This window comes from Copadichromis virginalis, linkage group LG14 (assembly GCF_057382275.1).
Source record: "Copadichromis virginalis isolate Kocher_CV1m ecotype Utaka linkage group LG14, C_Virginalis_male_GT1.1, whole genome shotgun sequence".
Taxonomy (NCBI): domain Eukaryota; kingdom Metazoa; phylum Chordata; class Actinopteri; order Cichliformes; family Cichlidae; genus Copadichromis; species Copadichromis virginalis.
The window spans coordinates 2581061-2603693 of record NC_140631.1 but is presented as its reverse complement, the minus strand read 5'-3'; the positions used below and the strand labels follow the sequence as shown (position 1 = coordinate 2603693).

The window sequence follows — 22633 nt, the reverse complement described above, 5'->3', positions numbered from 1 at the left end:
GCTATTTTTCCCAGCCCCAGAGGGTGTAGACTTTAAACACTAAGCAAGACAAGATGTGTCGTTAATAACAGTGTATGTATTATTTTGCTGACAAACGGTGGTTTTTCCCCTCTTTTAAATATATTTGCTGTCATATTGTATAGTTACATATAGTTAGATGTTTAATTAACCCCCTTCTCACACAACTTTTGTTGTTTAACCATTGTTAAAATATCCATTGTTTCACGTTTAAATAGGATATATGTCAAAAAACACTAATAAAATATATGAGCTACATGTGTTAAAGGCAACATCCTCCTCCTTCACCCCTAATTTCCCAGAATTCATTGTGATCATTTTTTAAAAATAAGAATATCAACTAGAGTTAATCTAAACAGCCATCAAACATCGTTGATAAAATGTATCGTTTTATCGCTGTGAGTCTTATTTGTACGAACAGTCCTAGACTGCCGGGACTAACCTTTGCAGCGGAAGGAAGGGTCTATGTTGGCCTTCGCGGACGGAGAGACTATAAAAGGAAATATGGCACTAAGTTTCTGTATTGTTTAAGTCAACGGCAGAGTAGGCGGCTCTGCTGTATTTTGAGAAGTGACAGCACTGTACGGGGGTTTAAATACTGCACAGTATATGTACAGGCAGACTTACAGTCGTTGCGTTTGGAAGCAGATTTAATCGAAGGTGACAGTTACTTCCAGAGGCAGCGTTAGCTGTCCTGCCAGACTCGACGACGAAGGAAACAACGAAGTGTTTTTGTTATTTACACGGATGAAATTTATACTAACCGGGGAGACGTCTGTGTTTTTCCAACAGCTCTTATGGACCTGGGCTTGCTGTCGAAGAAGACAGATAATAGGGACTAACAGTCCTGTGTTGATGTTTTACGCTAACATGGTCTGTGTATTAGCTCCCTGATGCTGGCTAGCTTCATAGGTTGCTACAGCTTGTATGTTTTAGCTTGAGTCTGGATTTATTGTCAAGTATCGGGACAGGTATCCTTACGTTCTTATACTTCTTAGTATGTTCCTAGGCGCTGTTTACATGACGCTTGGTATAGCCAAAGGGCTATATCACTGTCAGGCTAACAGATAGCTCAGTGTCTGCATCTGCAAGATTGGCATCATGTAGACTGTCCCTCTGAACGGGTTAGGTGACCAGGACACGCAATGTGCTAGTGAGCGTCCTTAGAGTGCTTTGCAAAGCTGGATTGAAGCTACTGAACTAGGTGAACGAGTGACAGCTGGCACGGATATAGTTTAGCTCAGACTGAGTTAGCCATGCTTAAACTCGTCCGTTGTGTGTGATATTGCAAACATCCCAGCCTGCTTGGAGGGCATGTGAATGCATCATGTCCTGGCTGCATCTCTTATTTATGCAATAACGCACACCAGAGCAGCCTGTCATGAAATAATTCCGCAGTGCAAGAAGCAGCAGCACCATCAGGACTCAGTCGATAGCTTGCCCTGGGATTTTTTTTCCTCTAAAGAGGACAGCGTCATCCAAGGATAACCAACTGTGCCCAGCTGGACCATCGGTCATTCACAATGGAAACTGTGGGAGATTTTGAGTACAGCAGAAAAGATCTGGTTGGACATGGAGCCTTTGCTGTGGTGTTCAAAGGAAGACACAGGAAGGTAAATAAATCAGTTGCACATTTGCATCCCCTCCTTTACTTCATCTTGCAGGGAAAGGGAGAGCGAGCAGACAACTCGTTTGGAAATCTGGGTCAGTCAGTAGAACTGGGGACTGCTGCTCTGCAGCACTATATCACCCTTTTTTGTGGGGAAAGATAATATTTTCAAGCACTTTCATAACTAAACCCCTGCATCCTGGCTGATGTAATGTGGAGTCATGCTGTGACAGGTGATTATGGTGCCATTTCACCGGCCTGATGGGAGGTGCATGAGTGCATTTATGCTATTTCGTTCATTCATGATCGAGATGAGTCAGGCAGCTGTGAATGACTTGCTGACGTACTAAGGCAGGAGGGAGCATGGGGGGTGCAGTGTTTTTCCTTTTGCCTTTTTAAGCAGAAGAGCTTTACTTATGTAAGAGCTGCACAACATTCATTCACACTGAACCACAGAGAGATCATTAAGCTCAGAAAGTGGATTAAATTGCTAACATTTCCCGGAGTGGGGCTTTCCGTGACAGAAGAAGCTTAGGATGGGGTGGGTTTATATATGTGTGACAGAGATGCAGGCCATGACATCACGGTGGCCCAGTGCTACTGGTGTGAAACAGATGGTCCTGAATTCCTGAACTGAAGCTGCATCAGAGCATCCCTGGAGCCAAGCTTCTATCTCACTGTGACAATCGATTACCAGCTCAGAGCCTGGAAACTCTGAAACATATGTGTCTGTGTAAACAATCCCTGTGTGTGGTCACATGCTTCCATGTCAGGTTAAAACAGACCTGGCATGTGATCAGTGTGTTTACTATTTTAGTCCCATCATCTGCCCTCTGTTTAGCCTATTTATAGGATTGTGTGGGCTCACAGGCGCAGGACAGTTAGAGGCACCTGGATGCATCAGACCTAATGGATTGATTCATTCCTCGGGCGGTGTTGGATGTTGCATATGGTCTCATGTTGCACTGAAATATCAATTTATTATGCAGAGTCTGTTCACAGATAAGATAGACCGGGGGCTAGTTTGAGAAATGTCTTTTGGCTTCTGTGGGTAATTCCCCCTCGAACTTTGAAACAACAAATGTCGGAAAAGAAATAAATGTATTTGGTGTGAATATCACACTTTTTCACTTTGTTTTATTCCTAGCCTTTATATAAATGATGTAACAACTGTGACATCGCCCACTGGTTTTGGACTGCATTTAAGACCCTCAACATTGTCTCTGCTGCCCTGTTGTTGTTGTGTTTTTTTTTTCAGATAGAAATGACCATATTTGGACTGTTGGGTGGAGAGCTATGTTATCAGCTATTGCTAGCAAGTCAATAGGAACAGTTCAGCCAGCCCAGTTAGTGGCAATGAGGTGACAGATATATGACTGCTGTATTTTTTGAGGCGAATGAATATAATATACATTACACCAAATATGTTATCACCTTATAAACTACCAAAATCAAATTCTTTCTGGTATTTAATGCAAAACAAGCACCCCCTCCTTTCAAAAATAAAGGGGTAATTTTCCTCACCCAAAGTGGGTCTGTAGGGGAGGACTGTGCAAGTCAGCGCTACCGGTCTGTATAGATAAGACAGTGAGTTGTTTACCTGATTTTTCTGGCCAAATGATAAACAAAGGTTCATTTTATTTTATGTGAAATACGACTTAAATGTATAAAAAATAAAATTAAGATTAAATTCTGTAAATCTGTAATTGCAGTTTTCCTTTGGGGCCATGCTGTGGGTGTGATTTTGTTTAACTCATGTTAGAATGATGCAGAATTGTTACATTTTAAAAATGCTTTCTTAACTTTTCATAATAATATAACAAATTATAATATTTTCTCAATGCAAGTTTTATTCTTTGAAACATGAATCGTAGAGATGTATTCATAACCACTGGTTTTAATTGACTGGATGTTGATCTACCCAATGTTTTCAGGACAAGGACATTTCAAATTCTATTTGTCACGTACACAGTCATACACAGTACGATATGCAGTGAAATGCTTAGACAACTGCTCGTGACCTAAAGAAAAAAAGGAAAAGGCTATGAATAAGATAGGAAATAAATATGAAAAATTAAAAAGGGTAAATTTAACTAGGAAGGAATAAAATATAAAAAATTAAGGTTAGAAATGAAATAACTGTACAACACAAATTAGAATGAAGGGTAAATTTAACTGGGAAGAATAAGATAAAATATATAAATTAAAGTTGAAAATAAAATAACTGTACAACAAAATACACAATACACAATATAGAAATATATAAGAATGTATGAAGGTATATATATATATTTTTTTATATTATACGCGCGCACACACACACACACAATAACAGCAGCTGTACAAGTATTAACTGGAAATGAAGAATATAGTGACCAGTGTTGTGCGATCCACATCATGTCTTGTGCAGTGCAAATATGCTTAAAGTGATTTTAAACTTTGTGTACAATGAGTGGCTCGCATAAGCTATGAAGAGCGCTGCTCACAGTGCTCTGGTCCTACTTTCAGCTGTCCAGTCTCACCTTCAGCTATATCTGGTTGCAGTGTTATTGACTATAATCTCTTTGATGCTCACAGGTCTGTAATCAGCTGTGATTCATAAATGAGATAATGCTTTATCCTGGAAAATGAACACGTGCTTCTGTCGCGCTCAACAGGGCAAATCTGGTGACTCCACCTTTTCATAACTCTTATGTGGCAATTAGCTAGGTTTGAGCAAATACATTTCCTTTATATTGTACAATAAAGGCATCCTGATCCAAGAGCTCATCTGGAAACAAGATATTGCTCTAACAGTCATCTGAGCGCCTTGTCACTGAGTGCAGAACCTTGCTGTCAGAAAGCCAGTTGACCCGGTGTCACTGGGACAGCTAAAATTTCCTTCGTCCTTCACGAGAACTTGTCCACTGCAGTGCCAACAGCATTTTGCATGTGCTAGAAAAATCAAAGCCATATCAGTTTAATTTTGAAGTGTAAATTCACATCAATGATAAGATGTAACCTTAGATTTTGGAGAAAAATAAAATCTAGAGTTTTTGATGTGTGGCAGAATGTTTAGCCAGATAGCCACAGGGGTTAGGGTTGCCATCATTGATGAGGACCTGGAAATCAGGGGGATAAATTTGGCTGCTCTTGCCTTTAAAGTTAATGGACTGATTAGATTGCTGTCTGTAAGTCTCATGCCTTCTTTGTGGTTCATGCTGACTCATCGGCACGGTGTAGGGTATAGAAAATACACTTGTATGAGTGTTTGTGACAGGGTGAATGAGGCTTGTATTAAACAGTGCTCAGTGTAGAACACCATGCAAACATTCGGTCAGTTAGACAGAAGTTGATGTTAAAGATTCCCAGTGTGGTTCGAAGACTTCTAGGGCATCCTGTAAACACAGATTGATTGGGCTGAGCTTATGACCTCACGTACATATTGCTATTGTGCTCACACTGTCCGTTATCTCTCTTTCACCTCCACCTCCAGTCTTGATCTTACATGATAAAGTCTGTTACCTTAGCGTGCCTCGTCTAAAACCGAGGCAGTGTTTGCTAAGACTGAATAATAAAACACTCTGGTAGAGCTTTATCACACACTAAATCCCACATGTGTGTTTCTGTTGGGCTGTCTCCGAGGTATATTGATCACAATACGAGTTGGCCAGGATGTTACGGGTTTCAGGTCAACAAAAATATTTCTTGAGTGAAAGGATGGTTGCCTCTAGCCACAACTAACTCATGCACTTTCTCTATTGGTTTTAAGTGGTCAGCCTGCAGCGTCAAGGAACTCAAAACCTCAAGAGGAAACGTATGAGTGGCAGCATTAAAAATTCAATCTGAACTGTTGTGCAGGAGCATCCTTGTTAACTTCTCACGTGATCTGTTTCCTCTTGTTTTGTGTTGTGTAGAAGACTGATTGGGAGGTGGCCATCAAAAGCATTAACAAGAAGAACCTGTCCAAGTCCCAGATCCTTCTTGGGAAGGAAATCAAAATCTTGAAGGTGAGCATGACCCTGAATTTAATTCCCTCCTTTTTTCCTCTTTACTGGAGTCGACTCGACTTGAGCGTGCACCTTATAAAATCCGGCCCAGATAGAAACATGAATGAAAGTGACCCGATTAACTTCCGTAGGCTAGTTGATGCTCCTGCTAATGCTTTTCACTTTTCTGCTCTTTTTGCTCAGGAGCTGCAGCATGAAAACATTGTGGCACTTTATGATGTCCAGGTAAGTTTGGGAATCTTTTAAAGTAATGTACGTCTTTAGTGTTTGATTTAATTTTAGTATGCAGCTTCTTTAACTACTGTTTCATCGTTTGTTTGTGTCTGAGAGGATGAGCTTCTAAAGTCCGTGGTAGAAAAACAGAAATTTTCCTTCATCCAAAAAGATCACCAAGCGTAAGAATATGTTCAGCTAGCCTAACCTGGGATTGGCTATGGTTCAATGCACAGGCAGTACGTGAAAGCTGGATGAAGCCATATTAAAGTTACACATTGGTTTACTGTTATTTCAAGCTGCCAGCATTTTGGCCATACGTTTAAACGGATGTGATTGAATGATATTGTAGAGGTGCGGATTATCAGGCTGCGCTGGCAGTATACTTATCCGTTGGTAAGTTAGAAATGAACATTTGTTAGCATGTTATGGACATAATTCAAATGTATGTTGCTAAATAATGTGAAAGTAAAATGTAAATATATCCTCAAACATGAGTCACATCTGCAGCTGTTGTGATTGTGAGATCAGCAGCAACTGTCTCTGATAGCTATGATAACATGTTATATGAATTTCAAAAAAGAAATGATAATGTTGTTGTTCAGTGCCACATATAGCATAAGTCATGGACGCTTAGGATGATGAACGGGTGACACTAAACTGTGATGATGCCGTAGATCTTTTGTGCCAACGAGATCACGCACGCTGTCCTGGTTATCACACCGCTATCTTAATCACTTTATTTGGGATCTCTGAGTATTAAGAGCTGAGCAGCAGCTTGTCTTCTTAATCTGATAACTTTGGCACAACTAGTCAGAATTTATCTTAGTGAAGGGATCATTAAGGAATGTTTAAATAAATAAAAATACTTTGGTTAAAAAATTATTTTATTGCATTAGTCACTTGGTCTTGTTGTTTTGCCGTACATAGGCTTTCCTAGATGGGAATATTGATGACAAACTTAGAGGCAGCTGAATATTGTTACAAAGTGTATGTGGTTTTTGTCCATCCACAAACATGTTTGCGGGCGTTCATGCGCCGGCGTACGCCCTCGGCCTCGCTACTGCCACAGATGCAGTTTCTGCTGGAAACGCTGAGTCTGTGGGTAAACTTGTCTGTGTTTCTAGACATGAGTGAACTCAAGCAAAACTCCTAGTGAGGGTAAAAAATCTGATTCTGAACTCGCCTGCTTTACTCTGATCTCAGCTGTTGGCATTAACAAAGCAGCTCAAGTTCACAAACTAAGCCTGTTAACCTCCTTAAATGTGTCAAAGTGCATTAGTGTTATATGATGGTGTTAAAACCGTTAACTCTGACAAACACAATAAAAGCTTCCAGAATTCCTGAATACAATCTGGCGGCCATGTGACTAATTACCCAGAGTGCTTTGCAGTTACAGTTAAGTAAGTCTATCATTTTGGCCTTTTCTATGGCTCACATGCACATCGAGCTTGATGTGAAAATGCTGTTATATGCATTTCTAAGAGTAGATCACAGCACCACAAGAAACTAGTCGTAATATGTTGCAGTCAAATTAGTAGAAAAGTGTTTTAATCTGAAAGGCCAACCTGTCAGTGCAGTCAGTCTGCTGCTGAGCTGCCCATGTTCACGTTAGGAGGAAAACAAAAACTTTAGCTTACTTGTGTAACCCCGGTTCTCAGAGTAGCATGACTGCAATGTCTCACTATTGGATGCGCCTCCCTGCGTATTCCTCAAAAGCATTTATCTCATTCCGCCAATCCTGATTGGCTGGTGAAGGCGACGGCCATGTCGGGCAGAGCCATCCACCCTTAACTAGCTTGCGCTATTACACGGTGGTTATTCAAAAACCTCTTCTCGCTTCGGAGCAAATCTTAAACTTAGCTAGCTAGCTTAACTGTCCACAGACAGGAGTGTTAGCTGTTTCCCGTCGCCAGGCGCTTGCTACCTTTGCTCATCTCTCCTGAACCCGGATCTTCACCACAGATCGGGCATCATACCATTTACCTCCGGTTAGATCCCCTTTAGACCTAACAATTATACATTCATTGTTAGTTAGTGGTGCTGGTTTCAGTCATTAAGGAAATGTACTGTTTATATGATTGGGGAAACCTGCTGTCAGCTGAGGCTGAAGAAGAAGTCACTTAGAAAACACTACGTCCAGAAGGACGGGGTCAGCGTTTGTGGATTTCTTTACCTGGACGAGCGTGCGTCGAGACTGGAGTCAGGAGAGCCTTTGATTGTATTTTTCAAAGCTGTCTGTCTGTAGTGTTTAGCAGTGGTTGAGCTGTAGATAATGTTGTGATGCATTAATGATGGAGTTAGTTTCCTACACAGACTGTTGTTCACTGATGGTGGGTGTGAGAGAGGCTGTTCTGCATTTACTCCACACATGTTAAACAAATGTTTGATTTTGAATTTTTTAAAGGCAGAAAACTTGCAGTCACGAATAAATGACGTGATTTACTCCACTTTGCTGATGTCTGTCACAAGGCGAGCGCACAGTAGGATGGTTCTGACAAGAATGCTGAAAAACCTGTTCTTCAAACTGCTATGTTGTTTATATCCTCTGTTATATTGGTTCATATCAGCAAGCAGTAAAAAGGTTCTGTTTAGATGTCCAGAATTGGCTGTAATACCATAACTACTAATTTACCACTTCAAATGTGATGGTGAAGCACATCCCACATAGCAATGGTACTTCCTGTGTTTGCGTAAGCCTCCCTCTGGGATCCTGCTGGTCAGCCTTTCCACCGGTCCACTCCTCCCACCATGTCCTCATCCCTTCATCACCCATCCACTCTCCTGCTGATGTAATAGATCTCTTCCACAAGCAAGTGGCTGAGGAACCCATTAGTCAGGGTGCGTTTCCAGCAGGGATGAGATGTTCAAGTTTCTGAGTTTCATATTTAATCAGGTGTTTGGGGGGAGAAATGGTTACATCATGAGAAAATAAGAGACTCACATAAAAGAGAAGGCACACAAAAAGTCGTGGTTGGTAGAGGTCAGTGAAATTATGAGATCATCCCACTGATACTTGACTTTAGTGTGCAAATCTGTTTATCATACTGACAGAATTGGGGTTTAAAGAACCCAAACCCAACATGATGTTTGTGGCATGAGATGAGATACTGCTGCTGTTTTTGGCTTAAAAGCATTTTAGTCACTCCCAGCACTCTTTCAGTTGTGTGGTTGCAGTTCCTTCGTACTCGTACACTTTGGGTCGTGATTTTGTTTACCTGAGCTCTGTCACCTCTTGCTTGCATGTCTGAGACGGTCACCAAGCTTTGCCTGTCACCGCTTCAGGCACAGTGTCTCCGTGTCTTTTCTTAGCAGCTGCATCTTTTTTTACTGTCCCTTTAGTGTTCCCTGTGCTAGCAGAACAATGCTGCGTGGCAGGCTGGGCTCCCTTGGCGGTTATCTGTACTGTCTGGTGTATTACAAGCCTGGCAGCTGTCACTTCCCATTATTTATATGTGATATATATTTCACTTTACCCCCCAGCTCCCCCACTTGACCTGTTCCCAGCTCTATTAGCTGTTGTTTGAAGCATGTGTTGTATGTATGGGCTTACCAGACACAACAGGAAATGTGACCCAAACCAACTTGTGCAACCGTCCTAGCCGCTGTATTAGGAGCATGGAGCAGAGATTTTCTGCTTCTTATGGTTCCACTACCTTAATATTTCATCCCAAGCCCACAAAGCAAACTGGCAACAAAGCTGGTTTTACATTACTGTGGCAATCCTGTATGAGCTGGAACTGCAGAACATTGTGAGTGATAACAGTACACACAGTGACCTACTGCTTTTTTCAGTAGGGTCATTTGGAAAATGCTAGCTCGATGGTCAGTGAAAATTTAGATGTGGAGATCAAGCGATTCTAGCTCACAGTGCTGTTTGTGTTCACACTGCTTTGGATCTTTATGAGCACCATATAGATCATGTGCTTGTTACTACACACTTAGTAGAACAGCTTACATCCCTGTGTATGTTACATGTGTTCACTCAGCATCCACACTTTGACGAGGGACTATATTAACGTACAGCGTGGCATCTCAGCACTTCTCGTGCTAGTTGCTGATGGCACAGAACAGTCACAGTTCTTTCATGTTTTTCTCTGCTGATTTTCACTCTGGTCATACTGTAGAATCTAAATAAACTTCTACATATCTTTGGAAACCTCTACATACACTAGAGTGTGCTAGCTTTTTTGGATGCAGTGAGTCACAGATGTACACAGATGCACCAGCAGCCTCTCAGAATAGCTGTGTGCTGACAGAAGACCGTGTAGCTGGATGTAGGAGTCTGCACCTTTGAAAGATTGCAGGTCCTTGGGACCAGAGCTGTAGTTTGGAGGAGCTCTGTTCATTTGCTGTGTTTAATGACAGCCTCAAGCACACAGCTGATTGGCTTACAGTCCTTGTCCTCTGCACTGTTGATGTTAAGCGTTCTGCAGCAGCGTGAGGTAGCCTGGTCTAATTATAAGGTGTCCCGTGTCAGGCTCCTGGTTCCTTCTCCTCTCTAACGCTGCCGCCACCACAGATTTGCTATTTGGATTCTTATCGATGGATGGATGGATGGATGCATAATAATGGCTGATTTCATGGTTTCACTGAATTCCTTCTCGTCAAATGAGAAACAAGACGACTCAGAGAAAATGTGCTCAGTCAACAAAAAGTTGATTGTTGTTCTCAGCACATAAGAATGATGTCCAACTGAGTAATTCCTGCCTCCTGACAAAGATTTGAATTTTATTATTGAAAGTTCTACAAAAGGCTAATAACTGGACACTGAGCAGATCAACATGATTAAAGCAGGACAGGTTCTGACTGGTGTTAAACAGAGGAAGACAGGTTTTTGGTTATTGAGAAAGCTGCTCCTAGGAACGTTGTGTGCTTGTTCAAGGAGGGTCCCTCCAGCCTGACATGTGTAAAAACATCTGGTATAGGGGCTGTTTTAAGGAGCAAGAGGCACATTTCCTCTTAGCTGCTGTTTTAGAGCTCGTTTGAGTTTTCCTAGAAAATCGTCCTGTGTCTACATTCTTTTTGCACAGCTTTGCTTTCCAGACATTTAACTGGGTAGAAGATCAGAGGAAATCACTGTGGCTGCTCATTGGAGCACACAAACATATGCCCAGTCATCTGCTTAGAACATGTACATGTGTCTGTTTAATCACCACGTAAGCATGAGCGCACACAGTCACATGATGTTCAGTACACATGTTGCATAAGAAGCTGACTGAAGGTCTCAAGCCACAAAATACAAGCCTGTGAAACTGTGGGTACTGTGTGTCAGACTGTCTTGGCCCTTAATAAAAGTGTATTATTGGCCTTTTTGTTGTACATGCACTGACCTGTTGCAGTCAAGTGTATATTGATGTATGAGTGAACTGGCATATCTGCGTAATGACGCGATGTTTCTCTTCCTGCGAAATGATAAACATCCTGTCCTGTGTATCTGTGACTGAGCAGCTGTGATGGTCAACAAGTGATCCTGAGTTATTGTTCTAAACACATCATTAGTTGTTTTTTTGTTTTGCTCCCTGCTGTCACTTACACAAGCCATCTGTCGCGTTGTTCTCCCGTTGGTCAAACGTAGGCTTTTCTCGGAGCTGAGTTCCCTTGAATTATTCCAGTCTTTGTGAAGAACCTGTCTCCTGACCTCCCGCTTCACCGTGCACCCCTGCCCTCTTCGGTTTGACCTTTCCCCATCCCCCATATAGTTACATAACCGTGCACTCCTGGAGTTGGCATGATGTAATAGTGGAACAGCTAACCAGGCAGTATCTTGTTTTGGCTCACATTGACTCATTGCAGTCCAAAGTATTTTTGCATTCATGTGAATGTGCTCAGCGCCCATGTATTGTGTCGTCAGTTATCATGCGAAGCAGCCAGCCAGCTGAGTTGCTTGTGAAACGGCTTCTAAGTGCTATGTAGGGCTGCCACAAACGATTATTTTGATAGTCGACTAGTCACCGATTATTTTTGCGATTAGTCGACTAATCAGATCATCATCCATTGGACATACAGCTTATTGCACCAGCAGCATCTGCTCTTATATAACTATCATTAGCTTACAGCTTTAAGTGTTTAAGGTATGTGCTAACTAAAAATAAAGACAAGATGATAGTTTATTAAATTTTAATGAAATCTGCAGATTGTTGTGGTTTAATAAACTCCTTGCTTTCTAAAATATAACAGGACACCGGAGTAAATTCTTGAGCATCTCACACTTCTGATAATCAGCTGTCTGCTTGACGTTTATTCAGCTGTGTAAAAACTTTAATCTCAGCCAAACCGATTTACTCAGGAACAAATAAAATACTAAAAAAAGCCAAACAATAACATTTTGAAGTTATCTAAGTGACTTATATATATATTTAACCTGAGTAGCGAAAGACGGCGGTCGGTTTGAAAACGATTTGCCGGGAGTCCGGTGTTCTCACGGCTCTAGTTAGCCTAGCCTAGCCTCCGGCTAGCTATCGAGCTAGTGGGTAACAGACGTCTCTGAAAACGTCGGAGCACTTTTGAAAATATGTGGTGTCTTGATAAACTGAGCAGATATTTGAGGTTTACACAGCTACATTCTCGCCTAAAAATATGTTAAACATTTATTTTGTGACCCAGAAAGAATAATAAGAGTAAAACCAACTAGCTGCCACCATTGTTGGAAACTGAGCTGGGCCGCGCTATGAATTCTGGGACACAGCTTCTTCTTCTTCGGGGTTTAACGGCAGTTGGCATCCTTGTACATGCAGTGCTGCCATCTTCTGTTTCAGTGCGTTATTACACTCTTAAATCCTGCCACTTATTCCTGCGTCTTTCAGGATCTTACAAAGCTTCAAACGACACGTCGACTATTAAATCAGTCGTCGACGATTTTGATAGTCGACGTAATCGTGACTAGTCGACTAATCGTGGCAGCCCTAGTGCTATGTGTGTGTGACATGGCTATGATGTGAGAGGAGGAGAGAGTCTATTTATGTCATAGTTGTTTTGGAAATTTTGTGCTGGAAGGCGATGTTTTTGGAGCCCAGCCCAATCCACCCATCAAAATCCAAAGTTCACCCGTGTTTACATCAGAAGCAGCCAGTGTGTGTGAACGGTACATTCTAGAAATCATTTATAAATGGTCAGAGATTGTCACTTTTATAACTGTGAGCTGCTACTTCCTCTAAGCTCTCACAGACAGAGGCTGCCCTATGTGCAGTCGTCACCACCTGCCTCTTGAAATTCATGTTGTTTCTTACCAATGGGCAACGCGCCGAAACCGAAGCAACTGCTGCAGCCAGAGACGGTAACGTGTGAAGGGCCCGAACCGTCATGGATAAAACGGATCAATCCCCAGGCAACAGCTTCACTCCCTGCTGTTTGCTAACCTCTGCTTTCTGTGGATGCTCAAACTTGTTTGTGTAAGAGTGTTATTTAGTCATGTCTGCTTCATAACTAACCTCAGTGTCTCTGAGGTTAGTTATGAAGTGGGCTTTGTGATGTGACTCTTCTTTCACTTCCCCCTCTTCAAGATTACGACCACATTATGTAATCCCTCCTACTTGACACACCAAGAATGGATTCGGCTGTCCCATCTCCCTCCAACATCTGCCCCAGCTGGTGAAATCATTGGTATGGAGTTGGAAAGGATTACTTAAGAGCTACCTAGAAGACACAAAACACCAAAGCCATTTATGTCGGGGTCACACACATCAGCTGACTTACATGGTGTCACCGTGCTACAGCGAGTAGTCGTGTTTGTTGTGTGGCTCGATAAGCTGAGTGAATCTCATGAAATGCTAGAGAAGAGTTTGTGCGTGTGGTGCACTAAAGTTATGTTGTGACTGAAATTGAGCCTCAGGGCCTGATCTGTGTTTAGATGAATTTGATACATTGGCGCTCACAATTTTATGGCTCTAAAGAACAGAACATATAAGACGCCACAACGTTGAGTTAAAATGTTGTTACTTACGAAGGACAAACAGAAACAAAAAAGATGGCTGCCCATATGGCTAAACAAACAAAAGAGGAGGAAAACCCAGAGTCAACCACACAGTGGGCCGTTGGACTGAGGCTGCTCCTCTAAACTAGTTTAGATAAACCAAACTGAAAACAGGAGTGCTGGTAACCGTCAACTCATCCTGTACTTAAACTAAGCTAACAGCAACAGAAAGATAAAGCCGCTGCTGATGGAGGTCAGTGGGAACGACCACCGTGCTGTCTTATGTGGTTAGGCTTCACCGACCAATCAGCACTAAGAATAAGTCAGTGAGAGCGCAGGTTAATAAGAGCAATGCACTGCGGTCACATGATCAAAGGATGAAACAGTGCAGAGACTTTTACAGATGATTTTAATCATTGGAAGCTACTAAACAGAAGCGTCATCATGCAAATATAATCATTTGACCTGTTCATCTCAGTTATGTCCACTAATTGGTTTCCATAGTCACCCCTTTACTTTCATCTGCCGCTCGTGCGTGACGTCAGCAGCTTGGCAACGGGTCAAAATTTCCCTCAGAAGTTGGCAACAACGTTTTCTCAGTTTCCAAGTCGAGTGGGCATTCTGGTGAACGTTCCCATTCAGAACGATGTTGCAGATTATTCTAACATCATGTACATGCATAGTAAGATGGAAGTAATAAAAATGCAGCTTCAGAAAAAGCCAGGTCTGTTATAAATGGCATCCGCAAGTAGTTTGGGTACGTTGTGTTTTCTCCAGTGGCTGTTTTGTCGTGTGTGTTTGGAGCTGACAGCTGCTGCAGGATAAATGGCTGCTGTAACAGATTCTGTGTCTCCTCTTTTCCAGGAAACGCCCAACTTTGTTTTCCTGGTCATGGAGGTAAGTATAGAAACATGACACTGTAGATAGTTGGAACATATGTGTTTTTTAAACACAGTAATGATTTATGGCCAGATGTCAGCATGTGCTCTTTCCCTCTGTGCTGGCGTAGGCTTCACTAATGTTCTGTTGTTGCTGCCTTTTTTTCTCTTAACCTCCTGATGACCTCACTCTGTACACGGTCTCCAACTTTCTGCACTTGTGTTGCAACACTCGGCTGGCTGCAGGATAGAAAACAAACCATCTCAGGGTTCTCTCTGACAACAAGCCTCTTTTCTAAGAATCAGATCTACCTTGGCTTAAAATCTTGCTTTGGAGTTTTTAGGACATTACATTGTTAGAAACGTGACTTTGTTTGTCCTACAGCGAGGTTACATTACTCTGAGGATGTTGACATAACAGTTTTGTCGTCCATTTTCTTCCGCTTATCCGGGGCCGGGTCGCGGGGGCAGCAGCCCAAGCAGAGAAGCCCAGACCTCCCTCTCCCCAGCCACCTCCTCCAGCTTGTCTGGGGGTTTGTCATCATATGTATGAAAATTTTCAGAGCTGGCACTAGCTGAAGATTGGTGGAGCTTTGCTAATTAATTCTTATGGATATATTTCCAACTTCCATCCTTAAGAAGGAATAAGCACCACCGGATCATCAGGCCCTCGCTGGAATGTTAAGTATGAACTTGCCCTGGCCAAATTGGAGCTGTGCCCTCGTGTTTTGTTTGGGTGGAGAAACCTCGTCTTGTTCTGGTATTGGAAACATTAACCATAGGCCCCAAGCAAATGTGCCAGATGCAGTCCCAATGAAGAGAGCATTGTATTCACTGAACCCCGAGTCTGGAGGGGATAATATAAACAGTGAAGCTGTTAGAACACTGAATATTTCTTTGTTCATTCAGCAGCAGACATATCTTTGAAAACTGCTCTGGTATATTTATATTAGTGTTTTTTGTTTGTCTTTTAAAAGACCTGCCTACACAGATGAAACAAATAAAAGCATCTGTGTAAGCGATACAGGCGACATGTCTGATGCTCATCAAATGAACAAATAAAGTTCTACAGTTTGAATGTCAACTGACCAAAATCCACCAGTGCAAGTCTCTCTATAGAGTTGGTTTGTGATATGTTTACCTTCATTAGCACATGGTGCTTGTTGTTGTTACACTAAAGCGTTTGAGTGCATATTTTAGATGTTTTTAGACCCAGGCTTCAGTTGTTGGGTTGGCCAGTGTATGGAATTGTTACGTTACATTAATTACATCGTATACTTTGTTGGGATTAAAGTAAAAGGAGATAAGAACTACTAAATAAGTTTAAAAACCATACTAGCCTTATGTTGTTCAGCTGATATCTAGTCACAGATAGTCATGGTTAACCAAGTTGCCCATCTCTCTCTTCCAGTAGTAATGGCTGATGACTTTTCTGGTTGAAATCCAGCTTTCCATTCAGAAAACAAACAGCCTCTGGAAGCGCAGGATCTTCCCACAGTCGAGTTTACACTTATGATGATTTGAGAGTCAAGTCAACTAAACCCCTGTGGGGTATTTCAGGACAATGTTAGTCTGTGAAGCTCCACTGAACATGATGTAAAGTCAGCCCCTGTTTATCCTCTGCTGGAGGCAAGCCAATTGCTTTAAAATGCATTATGGGTTGGCTTCCACTGTTACAGCATCAAGATGCAGCTTTTCGAAGGATTGTGTCATCCCTCCACTACAGATCAGAGCAGGGAAGCTTTTTGATCACCAACCGTCTGTACCTGGAGCTCACAGATTAAATGGAAGCAGATCCTAGATCAGTTTTTTTCTCAGCTTTTCTCATAACAGAGTATTATAGCCCTTTCCTTTAACTCACGGCTGCAGTCTCATCTGCCCCTTCTTCTTTTCACTCATGAGAAATCATTTCTCTCAAGTGGAGTTGTCAGCACTGGTAACCTTTAAGACATTTAGCAGGTTAACTAATAAACCTGCAGTAATCTGGACTAGGATTAAAATAAAAGCATGCCGAGGCACATGTATATGCATAAGGAGCCAATCAACTTGTTGAAACTGAATGTAATTGTTGCTGATGGTGTTTGTCTGTCTTTGCACACACAGTACTGTAACGGAGGTGATCTTGCAGACTACCTGCAAGGTAAGCATCTGTCTGCCCCACACACCTATTATTGTTCATCAAAACAAAGTAGCTAATGTAACTGTTGATATTATGATTATGTGTGCATGCAGTGGTGTATCATATCAGCATGTCTGCTCGTAAAGCAAAGAAAATAAAGGAAGTGTGAAGTTTACCAGGTCAGTTGTGAAGTTGAGGGTGGGGGATTGTCATGAGAGCAGGATGTGCCACCCTGACAAGAATCTGAAGCTGCACATGAGAAAAACCAGATAGTCAAGTTTCATGTTTGTGTTTGCATTTTGGATGACGCAGGTTACACACTTTAAGCTAACAGCCTTGGATCTGTGACCACAACCAAAAACTTGGGCTCTGTATGAAATATAAATGAAAGCAAAATCAGATTGTTTTCAAACCCATGTTGAAAATAAACAATGTTAAAGCGAGCAGTGTTGTTGCTATGATAGTCAAATAAGCAATTAATCAAAATAATTCTCAACTTTTGTTTTTTACTGTTGAATATTTACAGTAAGTTTTACTCGTGTAGCAAAACACTGATTTAAGAATTACATGGAAATATTGTAAAAATGTCACAAGGTTTAAATGCATATACTTCAGAATTGATCTCAAAGGTTTGGGCTTAAAAAAAATCACATCTGCAATGACATCAAGGCTGTTGTTTGAGACCACTGTGTACACCGGGGAGGGTGGACCTCCAGGCCTCGAGGGCCGATGTCCTGCAGGTTTTAGATGTGTCCTTGATCCAACGCAGCTGATTTAAATGGCTAAACGACCTCCTCAGCATGTCTTGAAGTTCTCCAGAGGCCTGGTAATGAACTAATCATTTGATTCAGGTGTGTTGACCCAGGGTGAGATATAAAGCCTGCAGGACACCGGCCCTCGAGGCCTGGAGTTGCCCACCCCTGACTTAGGATAAAGTGTTGTTGGCTTACTGAACAACTTTGCTGAAACACTCAGCCCGGACACCCGGACAGGACAGGTTCATTTAAACAAGCAAACTGTGACCTCGGCTTATTTGATGTAGGTGTTGGTGTCCAACACACTGTTTCTGTGAATAGTTTCACAGGGTTAAAACCAGGTCAGCTTCTAGAATCAAATCCTCCGAGTCGACGGCACCTTGGTTAGATAAGAACATGTGTTTACACCTCTGTTCCATAAAAACACTGATTGTGCTGCTGGAACTGTTCTTATCACTGTACCTTTGCATGACGTACCTGCCTGCGTGGTGCTTTTTGCAGCATGGGTCACGGTCAGACCCTTCTGTGGATCCGTGATCCAGGAGCCTTGCTTGAGTAACACTAGTGGTTGTGAAATTGAAACCTTTGTGGGCAGAGCGCTACGTTACACTGGGCACCTTATGTGATTGTGTTCTTATTATTGGAGTGCTGCTGTGAACACTGCGTAGGTAACAGCCATTTAAATTGCATAATCTCTAGTAAATTATTCTACAGTTTACACAACTTTTCATGTTAGAAGTCGATCCGCTGTGCTGGGCAGAGAGCAGATTATCTATGCCCACAGAGTTTTTATGACTTTATGTCTTAACAGTAATGAACATTTTTCATTAGCAGGAACATGAGCGAAACATGGCACTCAAAGAATTTTGAATTGAAAACAAAGCGAGAATTTGACATAGATGCAGCTTAATGAACATTTTTGCATGGTTGCTACATAAATGCTCCTTGAGGAAAAACATTGAACTGGATCCTGACTACTGTGGTCTTTTTTGTTTAAGCTAAGGGGACGCTGAGAGAGGATACACTGAGGGTCTTTCTACAGCAGATTGCTGCTGCCATGCGCATCCTCAACAGCAAAGGCATTATTCACCGTGATCTGAAACCACAGAACATCCTGCTGTCATACGTGGGTCGCAAGAAGTCCAACATCAGTGGCATCCGCATCAAAATTGGTAATGGAAGAAGAATGTCAGTTACTATCAGTTATTAAGTTACGTGCAGCGTAGTTTTCTCATAACTACATTTTGGAAGCGTGTACAGACCTATCATTGTTTCGCTTCGTGTCATTTACAGTGGCCAGAGGTTAAGTTTAAATCAATATGTTATAAATTCAGAAAGTTTTTATAAAAGTAATGCAGCCATGATGATGATGATGGGTAGCAGTGTTGTGTTGTTATACACCACAGTACGAGCTCTGTTTGGAGTGCAGGGCGTCTCCATTCATTCTTCATCCAACAATAGTGGTTTGTGTTACTGGTGATAACAACACGTGTGCTTCATGTCTCCGTTCTACAGCTGACTTTGGCTTTGCACGGTACCTCCACAGCAACATGATGGCAGCTACACTGTGTGGGTCCCCCATGTACATGGTCAGTGTGTTTTATTCTCTATATTTTCTGTGTGTCAGCTTTAAAAAAGATCTGTCTGCTCGGTTTGTTACATATAACTGTGTGTTGTGGTTCTTGGCTCGTGACCTGTTCTCTCTCAGGCCCCAGAAGTCATCATGTCCCAGAACTATGACGCCAAGGCTGACCTGTGGAGCATAGGGACGGTTATCTACCAGTGTCTGGTTGGAAAGCCACCATTCCAGGTTAACAGTGTGCACAACAAACCAATAACGCGTGGACCTGTCGGTGTTTGCGACTGTGCGTCTTATTTCTCAACTTATATTTTCAGGCCAACAGTCCCCAAGACCTACGGATGTTTTATGAGAAGAACAAGAATCTGCAACCCATGTAAGTCACCTTCACACCGTAGCCTCAGACACGAGATGCATAATAAATATGTGCAATCAGTCTGTTTCTTTCAAATAGATCAATAGATTTAACAGGATACAAGTGACACATAATACCTGAAGATTATGTTTTGAAGTTGGTGGCTTATACCTGTCTAGTTGAAAATGGGACTATACAGTATAGTTTTTAGGAACAGAAACTGTGTAGGTATGGTGTTATTTGCTGTTGCTGTGGATTGTGGTGAACATGTGACTTAAGAAAAGGGAAGACCATATAAGACCAACATAAGAGAGGAGGACACAGGTGAACATGAAGAAAAGGAAGCGAGTGAAGGCAGAGGAAAGGATTAAAGGATGCTGCACAGAGCTGAGGAAGAAGCTGAGACTGGCTTTGAGTGGTAGGAAAGAATTCAAGTCGGCTTTGAAGGCACAGCTTTGGTGCCGAGGCGTCGGTTGTTTCATCCAGGACATGGTTTGGGGCATGAAGGTGGTGTTCTGTCAGGTGTTACACCCCCAATTCTGACATATTTGAACTACTTGTATGCTTTGAATAGCAGCATAGGCTGAAAAGAACTAATTCAGTTTTAAATTAAGGTGTATATTCAATTTAGTTTCAGTTATATAACACTAAATCACACCCACGGGTGCCTCAACGTGCTTTATATTGTAAGGTATAGACCCTACAATAATACAGAGGAAACCCCAACAATCATATGGCCCCCTATGAGCAAGCACTTTGGTGACAGTGGGAAGGAAAAACTCCCTTTTAAAAGGAAGACACCTGCGTCAGCACCAGGCTCAGGGAGGGTCTGTCTGAGAGGAGGAAGAGGGCAAAAACACAAGCTGTGGGAGAGAGCCAGAGATCCATAGCGAATGATGGAGCCGTGGAGGAGTAGAAGTTCTGACTTCAGTTACTTAGTGCTACCTGCAGGTCAGTTTTCAAATGGTCTGTCAAGCTGTATCCAAACTGGCAGACTAACAGTACTGACTTTGTAATACGTACGTGATTAACAGTAACAATCCTATAAGCTACAGTGCACCCATTGCATTGTCTGACGTGCCTCAGAATGCACTGCACAGCTGATATGCACCCTGAGAGAAACAAAGTGTTGATGTTTCCATACTCTTACTACCCAGCATCCCGAGGGAGACGTCCCCACAGCTGAGCGATCTTTTGCTTGGGCTGCTGCAGAGGAATCAGAAGGACAGAATGGACTTTGGTACGTACTGACATCACAGTCTTTCAGTAGTGGTGCTTTCCATACTTTTCCTCTAATTTCAGTATAAAGTGTGTTAAACTGTGTAGGGTTTAAATAAGGATACTGTGCACAGTGAGACACTTTATTCCACTGTTTACCAGGGCTACAAAGTCAGTTGAATTTCAATACAAATCACGATTTTTGGTTTCCTACAATTAAATGAACAGGATAAACCAAGATTAAAAATGTTCCACTAATACAAGGCAAAACTTAAGAAATGATTTCAACACCTGACAGCCAATCACAGCTTTTCCTTGGACCACTGGCTGGACAGCTGCACGACTGTCCACAGATTCAAAGTTAGAAAGATGGAGAATCTAGATAAATAAATAAAACATATTGATGAGTAACGACTGGGAAAAAACTAACAGCCTAATTGGGATTTCAGTGTTTGTAAAAGTGAAAACTTGACTCTGAGCTTTGACAGCAACTTTAAGAATGAAAATGAATCTGTGTGAGTCGGCTGGTTCTGATGCAGCAGGAGGGGAAGAGTAAGAAAAACTCTGAACAGGTTTAGATGGGGTATATCGTGCTGTTTCTCACTTACCTATCCATCTCTCTCTCAGACACATTTTTCAGCCACCCTTTCTTGGAGTCGTCATCCACCATTAAAAAATGTAAGCACAAAGGTCAGAGTCTACAGCACATCCACGCCTCATCAACTTGAAACCATGATTAATGGTGAGTTTCCCCCCTCAGCGTGTCCAGTTCCTGTGCCCATCACCTCCAATCCTGTGACAGACAGCTCCTGTGGCAGCTCCCCATGTATCCGCTACAGCTCTCCTCCTGTGAGTTTGATCACATGTATCACATGGATTTGTTTGGGAAATGCACAGATCCTGTGTAAAAACACTTCAGCCTTATTTTTAGGTCCTCGTGTGTGCTGCCTTTGAATACTGCTAGCGTGAGTGCTGCTGCGGTTACATCTTCCGCTAGTTATAGCAATCTCTTCATGTCACTGCAGCAGGAGGAAAGGAGAGATTTCTCAGCAGTGTTCTCTGTAACAATGTAACGAGATTAGTTTGACAGTCAGCGCTGCCCTGCTTGGAAGACTTAATGGGATCAGTCAGGAGCCTCACTACAATTTATACTTCCTCCCCCTCCTCTCCCATACTCTCTCTGCATGTGAACAGTCTCTGCCAGACATGCAGACTCTAGCAGAGGATGGTCTGTCATCCCCTCCACTCGGTCCGCCCAACTTCCTGCAGCTGTCCAAAGAGTCTGCAGGAAGCACCAGCAGTAAGAACTCTTCTTGTGACACGGACGACTTTGTCCTGGTGCCCCACATCTCTGCTGACAGCTGTAAGTGCCAACACCTGTCTATATTTACACCTAACTTGCATCTTAATGTCTTCATTATATTAGCCGTCATGTCTTCTTTTCAACCGCTAGTACTGAGGTAGAACTAAAGACCTGCTTAAATTAATGACTCACATTTTATGATGCATTATCTAAAATGACTTTTAATGGTGATTGGAACATAAAAACATCATGTACCAAATGTTTAATAAAATAATAAATAATAAAATAATGGCCCCCAAAATAATGTAAGCGTTTAGCTTTTTCCAGGAAAGTTATATTTGTGCTTGATTTTTACTTTACTTTGCTGCTCCCATAAAGTTCAGTACTTTCAGTGCTATGTCTCTTTTATAATATCTGTGTGTCTACCCAGGACCTAACCTAGCAGTGCACCAGAGTCCATCACTGTAAACTTTGCCATAGTACTGCAAACTGCCTATTTCAGCCTGAGCTACATTATCATTTAATTCGACGATAAATGATAATTTAACATCAAAGACATAACTTCAGCACCATTCCATTATCTGTAATTTTAAAGGAATCTATACATATATCCATGGATCTGTGTGCAGACCATGTGGTGACTTCATGGTATCAGCTGGAGGGACTGCCAGGCTGTAACACATGC

The 22633-nt window shown here is 42.1% G+C and overlaps 1 protein-coding gene across 1 annotated transcript in view; it reads left to right on the top strand.

Annotated features, from left to right (window-relative positions):
- The first annotated feature begins 459 nt into the window (after positions 1-459).
- Positions 460-22633, top strand: part of ulk2 (unc-51 like autophagy activating kinase 2) — a 34713-nt gene continuing 12539 nt past the window's right edge. Inside the window, exons 1-13 of the mRNA XM_085479025.1 lie at positions 460-1631; positions 5524-5616; positions 5800-5841; positions 14606-14638; positions 16723-16759; positions 18492-18665; positions 19009-19082; positions 19202-19303; positions 19390-19448; positions 20585-20667; positions 21273-21323; positions 21406-21494; positions 21840-22008. Of these exons, the coding sequence (XP_085335151.1) occupies positions 1542-1631; positions 5524-5616; positions 5800-5841; positions 14606-14638; positions 16723-16759; positions 18492-18665; positions 19009-19082; positions 19202-19303; positions 19390-19448; positions 20585-20667; positions 21273-21323; positions 21406-21494; positions 21840-22008 (1096 nt within the window). The 5' untranslated portion in view covers positions 460-1541. The remainder of the gene's footprint in view (positions 1632-5523; positions 5617-5799; positions 5842-14605; positions 14639-16722; positions 16760-18491; positions 18666-19008; positions 19083-19201; positions 19304-19389; positions 19449-20584; positions 20668-21272; positions 21324-21405; positions 21495-21839; positions 22009-22633) is intronic.